The sequence below is a fragment of the Gossypium hirsutum genome, chromosome A13 (assembly GCF_007990345.1).
Source record: "Gossypium hirsutum isolate 1008001.06 chromosome A13, Gossypium_hirsutum_v2.1, whole genome shotgun sequence".
NCBI classification, from domain to species: domain Eukaryota; kingdom Viridiplantae; phylum Streptophyta; class Magnoliopsida; order Malvales; family Malvaceae; genus Gossypium; species Gossypium hirsutum.
The window spans coordinates 110,444,848-110,451,318 of record NC_053436.1 but is presented as its reverse complement, the minus strand read 5'-3'; the positions used below and the strand labels follow the sequence as shown (position 1 = coordinate 110,451,318).

At 28.5% G+C, this 6,471-nt stretch overlaps 2 protein-coding genes across 3 annotated transcripts in view; both read left to right on the top strand.

Annotated features, from left to right (window-relative positions):
* Positions 1 to 368: 368 nt before the first annotated feature.
* On the top strand, positions 369 to 2,093 carry LOC107940778 (calmodulin; the record flags this gene model as incomplete). Its single annotated transcript, XM_016874228.2, is given in 2 exon segments — positions 369 to 567; positions 1,818 to 2,093. Coding segments are annotated over 2 exon segments (352 nt in total), but the record flags the coding sequence as incomplete, so codon positions are not given.
* A 2,638-nt stretch (positions 2,094 to 4,731) lies between these two features.
* The window catches only part of LOC107890053 (BTB/POZ and MATH domain-containing protein 4), a 17,353-nt gene continuing 15,613 nt past the window's right edge, over positions 4,732 to 6,471 (top strand). Inside the window, exon 1 of one of the 2 annotated variants that reach the window (XM_041085895.1) lies at positions 4,732 to 4,925. In XM_041085895.1, the coding sequence (XP_040941829.1) occupies positions 4,795 to 4,925 (131 nt within the window). In that variant the 5' untranslated portion in view covers positions 4,732 to 4,794. The remainder of the gene's footprint in view (positions 4,926 to 6,471) is intronic. The other variant, XM_041085894.1, reaches the window with a different exon arrangement.

Genomic DNA, 6,471 nt, shown 5'->3' with positions numbered 1-6,471 from the left:
ATCAAGTCCAAAATTTCAAAATTTGAAAAGTATAGGGACTTTAAATGAACCAATTAGAGTATATAGGCCAAATCAACAACTATAAACATAGTAAATGATTAGTAATTAAATTCAACCAAATGAAAATAATTACTACTATATAAACTAGGACTAAAATTTCAAAATTAAAAAAGTGGAAAAATTAAAATTAATTAGATTAAAGTAAAAGGACTAAATTCAAAATTTTCCATATAATTTATACATAATCTAATTTATAATAAGTGGTTGTATTACAAAAACTAAAGTGAGCAAATGCGAGCGGATAGAGACAATTAGATGCCTTAATTTGTGTTGGGCCTAATTTTGGGCCCTTTATATAAAGGCTTGCATTTCCCCTCCTTTCTATATTTTCCACATTTCCCACCTCGCACGTTGTCTTCATTTTCCTCCTCGAATTTTCTCTCTCCCCAAATACCATAATCTTTCCGAGAAAATAGTACAAAGAAAAGAAAATGGCCGATCAGCTTACCGACGAACAGATCTCTGAGTTCAAGGAGGCTTTTAGCCTCTTCGACAAGGATGGCGATGGTCCTATATCTTTCTCTTTATTTAATTTTTTTTGCTTAACTTCTTCATGTTTTTTTCTTCCTTTTTTTAAATCATTTTTTATCGAATTTCTTCATTCGATTCAGCTCCGATTCATAGATCTAAGCTTCGTTTTTTTTGGATGCATAATTTTTTGTTGTTTAATTATGCGGTCCTTTTCGTTTGCGATTCGAATGATGTGACGGACCTAGCTTTCCTATTTATGAATTTACAAGCCTGTTCTTCTTGTTTTGTGATTTCGTTTCCTTTATTTGATATTGCTTTTAAGTTTTATTTGCTCTCTTTCATTTTCAATTATTGTTAACCTTTCGGGTCGTCTCATTGATGTCATTTATTTGACTTTTTTTGGATGCAAACATGAATCAGTTTAGATTATCATTTATGTTTGAGATTTCGATTTGCTCGTTTTATTTGATTTTCGACATATACTTTCTGTAAAATCTTAATCTTCTCAGCGAAGCTTTCATTACTGTTGGATTTGATTCCCTTTAATTGAACTTGCATCATTAATATATACTGAAATGTATGATCTCTTTTAGTACTTTAATGGACATGCATATTGATGGTAAAAGTCACTGGATCATTGTTCCATTTTGAACATCAACTTCTATGTTTCTATTTAGTGTGCTTGAAGCTTAATACAGCCGAATCCGGGATTATTCTATAGGTTAATACTCATGAAAATTCAAGACATGTTGTGAATGATTCTATTGATTATTTTCGTGACATGTTATCCTAATCGATGAAATATGATGTCTCGCTCTACGTTAAGGAAATGGAATTCATCTATGATGGGAAAACATGTATAGTTTTTTTGTGTAATTACTTGTATGGTATTTATTATCTAATCTGTGATTTATCGAGCTTGGATGTTCATGCCGTGAAACTTATCAGTGGTTAGATTCTGGTAATTTGATAAATTAGATTAAATTCATCGATGCTTTCCTTTGGCACATAGAAAACCGGTTTACCATCCTCTTCATTTCTTGTTTGGCTGTTTAAGTCTTTCTGAATTATCTTTTAACGTGAAATCTTACTGCTATGTTGCTCAAATTTTTCGTTTTTTCTTGAAGTATCCATGTCCGGTGCTCATATTTTGACTCATATGTGTACATGGGTATGTGGATATGACCTTCTACTAATCCCGTCCTGGCCAAATGTAGTTAGTGGTGTTGGTTGTTTACCAATATCACAGTATTCGTTTGTTGCATTTATTCTTATCCTTGCTGCAGGGTGCATTACTACCAAGGAGCTGGGAACCGTGATGCGATCACTTGGGCAGAACCCAACTGAGGCAGAACTTCAAGATATGATTAACGAAGTTGACGCCGATGGAAATGGGACCATTGATTTCCCGGAATTCCTTAACCTGATGGCAAGAAAGATGAAAGATACTGACTCAGAAGAGGAACTTAAAGAAGCATTCAGGGTGTTCGACAAGGACCAGAATGGTTTCATATCCGCTGCCGAGCTCCGTCATGTCATGACAAATCTTGGTGAAAAGCTTACAGATGAGGAAGTTGATGAGATGATCCGTGAAGCTGATGTTGATGGTGATGGGCAGATCAACTACGATGAGTTCGTCAAGGTCATGATGGCCAAGTAAGAACCTCTCTCTCTAACCATAATCGAGCCAAAACCGGTGAAAACCCAAAAAAAAAAAAAAAAAAAAAAACAGGGCAGATCAGTTTGCTAAAATTTATATTTCCTTGGTAGGACATAAATGTTTTTATTGTACTAGTTTTTGATTGTGGGTTTCATGTTTACATACTATTTCTTACTTGTTTGCCCTGTATTTTTTTGTTCATTACTGTCCCTATCATTATACATTTGGTGCTTTTATTTCTATTCTTGGTGCCATTAAAAATTAAATTAGAACAATTTGGAAGAGAATTGAATGTTTCTTCTTTATGATTCCAATCTATCCCACTTGATTGTAAAATTACATATTTGTAAGGTTAATATTCTAATATTCCACATCATATGGATTGTTATATGAAATAAATAGTTAAACATCTTAAATTTATTCAAAATTCAATGTGCATAATTTATGATGATCAAAAGATGAAATATGATTTTGGATTGTTCAAATAATTTTACATGTAAATCAATCTTTTCTTATATATTTAAACTCAATCAAATTTTGTAATTTTTTGTTTTCAATATAACTTATATGTATCACGTGTGTAATATTTCAAGTCAGTTCACATTGATTGAGAATGATGTCTTTGTTAATATATTTCTCATATACATTGTTGAGCAATTCTTTTTAATTTACTGTTTTGGCATGGGATTATTAAAATATTAATAGTATAAAAAGTTACAAATGAATATAATTATGTGTAATATAAAAAAAACACATGCATATAAATTAACAGTATTTAATGGAAATTATGGATAACAGGTGAAATGTACCATCAACATTTTCAGTAAAAAATGGACCAAAATTAAAATATTTCATTAGTTTGCCCCTAAAAAGCAAAACTTTAAACAAATCCCCAGATATGTTCATGAGTTACTGTAAGCTTTTCTGGCTCAAGGGCTTGAACACATGCATATAAATTAACAGTATTTAATGGAAATTATGGATAACGGATGAAATGTACCATCAATTTTAACCATCGTTTTTTGAATTGGATTGTAAATTTATTGGAGTGTTAATCTGAACCGGTTGATCCGGATATTAAGTGGGCCGATTGATTTGAGTGGTTGAATCAAATTTTTTTAATATTTTTTTTTAATTTTATATTTTTTTAATAATTTAGTGGGCCGATTAAATTGAGTGGTTGAATCAATTTTTTTAATTTTTATATTTTTTAATTATTTATTTAATCGAATTTGACGAAACAGTCAAACTAATCAAACTAATTGGATCGTCAAACAGACGAATTGGTGGACAGACCGTTTTAACCACCAATCCAATTTTAAAAATACTTATTTGAATAGACTTGAAGATTCTAGCTCAATGTTAAGCTCATGTCTCATCTTAACTCTACCCAACCCAATTGGCCGAAAGGAAACAAATGATATATAAAAGAATGCATAGATATTTGAATTTCATTTCTTCAAATTCTATTTTTATTTTCATTATGGTAGTAATTACGTTAATAAATTTATATTCAAATCCAATTACTTATAACTTTTCAAAATTTCATATATGATTTAACTTTAAAATTTATTTTTTATATAAGCTTAAGATATAAAAAATTATATTACATGAACACTTTTAAATGATTATAGTAAAAAAAATTCTAAAATTATATTATAAAATTTAAAAAATTTCTAAAGTTAAAATGAAAAAGTATATCATAAAAAATAATGTGTTATAAAAATGTCAACATTATAATATATTTACTTATAAAAGTCATTGTAAAAAAATTGGCATAACTTATTCACATTCCATGTTATATATTATAAAAATAATAATTTATTTATTTATTACAATTATTTACCGCAACTTATTAGTAAAAACAATTTTTTTTAAATTTATAATAAAAATTATATTATTTACAAGAGATGTTATTAAAATTGTTATAACCTTTATGATTTTTTTATAAACATTATATATTATAAACTATATATTATTTTTATATAATTTACATATTATAAAAAAATTATAACTTAATATAAATATTTTTTAAAATTAAGTTTTTATAATTAAAGTTATAGGTTGTTTGCATCATGAATTTAAATATTACGTGGTAGATGTTAGTTATGCAAATACAAAAGATATTTTTTACACTATATCGGCAAGTACAATATTATTTGAGAAAATCGAGTCAAATACAAGTACTAAAGATAATTCGCGATTTTTTTAATTCGAGACATTCATATCACCAAAATATGAATGAGGGAACATATACTGTTTTTTAAAGAAAAGATTTTCTTAGTAAACAACATAATCTCGGTATAACATAAAATAACAATATTAGATCATACTAACATATTGCATACTTCGTAATTTTATTTGTAAGTGAAATTTGAAATAATTCATATTTTGAAGAGTACATGAAAATATCGAACATTTAGATAAATTTACATATAATTATTATTCTTATTTTTTTAAAATTATAAATTATATAATTATATAATTACAATTAAAAAATATAATTCTTTATAAATACAAGAAATAAAAACAAAAAACCTAAAATTCTTAACTTCTACTGCAAATACTTCCTCAATTCGTCGAATCTATCAAATCCAAAACCCATGACGAACGGAGCAACATCGCCGGTGACGGTGGCGACACTGAAGGTTGAGCATAGCCCACTGCTTTCTCCGACCAGCTCCCAGTCGGTGACGGAGACGGTGAATGGTTTCCACCGTTTCGTGATCCAAGGTTACTGTTGACACCATTTTTTTGAATGAAAACGGGGTCGACTTGGATTTAAAAAATGAAAACGGGAGTCGCCACCAATCCCTTTTTTTGACGAGGTGTGATCGGGTCACCTCAAAAAAGTGGTTGTTTTTTTTAATAAATGATTTAATTTTATTAAAACAACGATTTTGGTCTACGAAATCCAGAAAAATGAGTTCGGGAGCCGGTTACGCACGAGGAAGGATTAGCACCCTCGATACGCCCAAAATTGGTACCTAGTTGATTAATTAGTGTCTTAGTGTCGAAAATTAAAAATTTGAAGAGTTTTAAAAAAAATACGATTCTTAAAAGAAAATCTGATGTCATGAATTGAAACATAAGATTCTCTTGTTCCGGAGGAATATCACATCCAGCACGTTAGGACACGATACTCTACACCACCGAAACCAAGATCACCTTATAGTTTAATGAAACCTTACTTTGAAGCTTTAAGAGGATATTTGGCTGTTTAGTCGAACGAGAAATCGAAACCCAGCACGTTAGGGCACGTTTCCTCGATTTTCCAAACGCGAAATATTGCTTTATTTAAAAGTTTAAAAGGATATTTGGCTATTTGGTCGAACAAGAAACCGAAACCCAGCACGTTAGGGCACGTTTTCTCGATTTTCCAAACGCGAAATATTGCCTCATTTAGAAAAATTTTCCTTTTGGTGTTTAGTGTCGATGTTTGACAAAACAATAATGAATACAACAAGGTGAGCAAAGTAAAGTGAGTAACAACAATACAATAGGCAAAATGAAATGACGAGGCGATTACAAAGCATACAAATAAATAAATAGGACGAACATTTTAGAAAAAGCACATGCGTACATAAATAAACAAACGACGACTAACAATAATGACAATAAATACAATTATGTAAAAATGTATATGCATATAATTTTAAACCATAAGATAAGAAATGCATATAAATTAAGAATATGAAAACATAGATAAGTATGTACACATATATGAAACCGGTAAATACTATGAAAAATGTAAATGTGCATTTATATATTTACAAATCGTGATAATATAAAGTATATGTATGTGAATTATAAAATATGTGAAATATACAAAAAGCATTTTTAAGAGTGTAAAATATATAAGTATGTATATGATGTAAAATATGCATAAATATATGTAAGTGTATAAAAATTATGAAATGTGAAAAAAACATTTAAGTATGTATAAGTACGTATATATACATATTATAAATATATAGATATATAACAAAGCATAAACTAATAATAATAATAATAATAATAATAATAACATTGGAATATAAAAGAAACGTACATAAAATTAATAAAATATTAAAATAAAGTGAAATGAAAAACGTTAAATACAAAAATATATGTGTATACACATACGTAATGAAATATTTACTAGTACATAGTTATAAAAATAGTAATACTAATAATACTAATAATATAAAAAATAACAAGGATATTTGATAAAAATACAAAAAAACGGGGTAAAAAGGATTAAAATCGAATTAAAAACGCAGTTGTAGGCCAATTAAAAA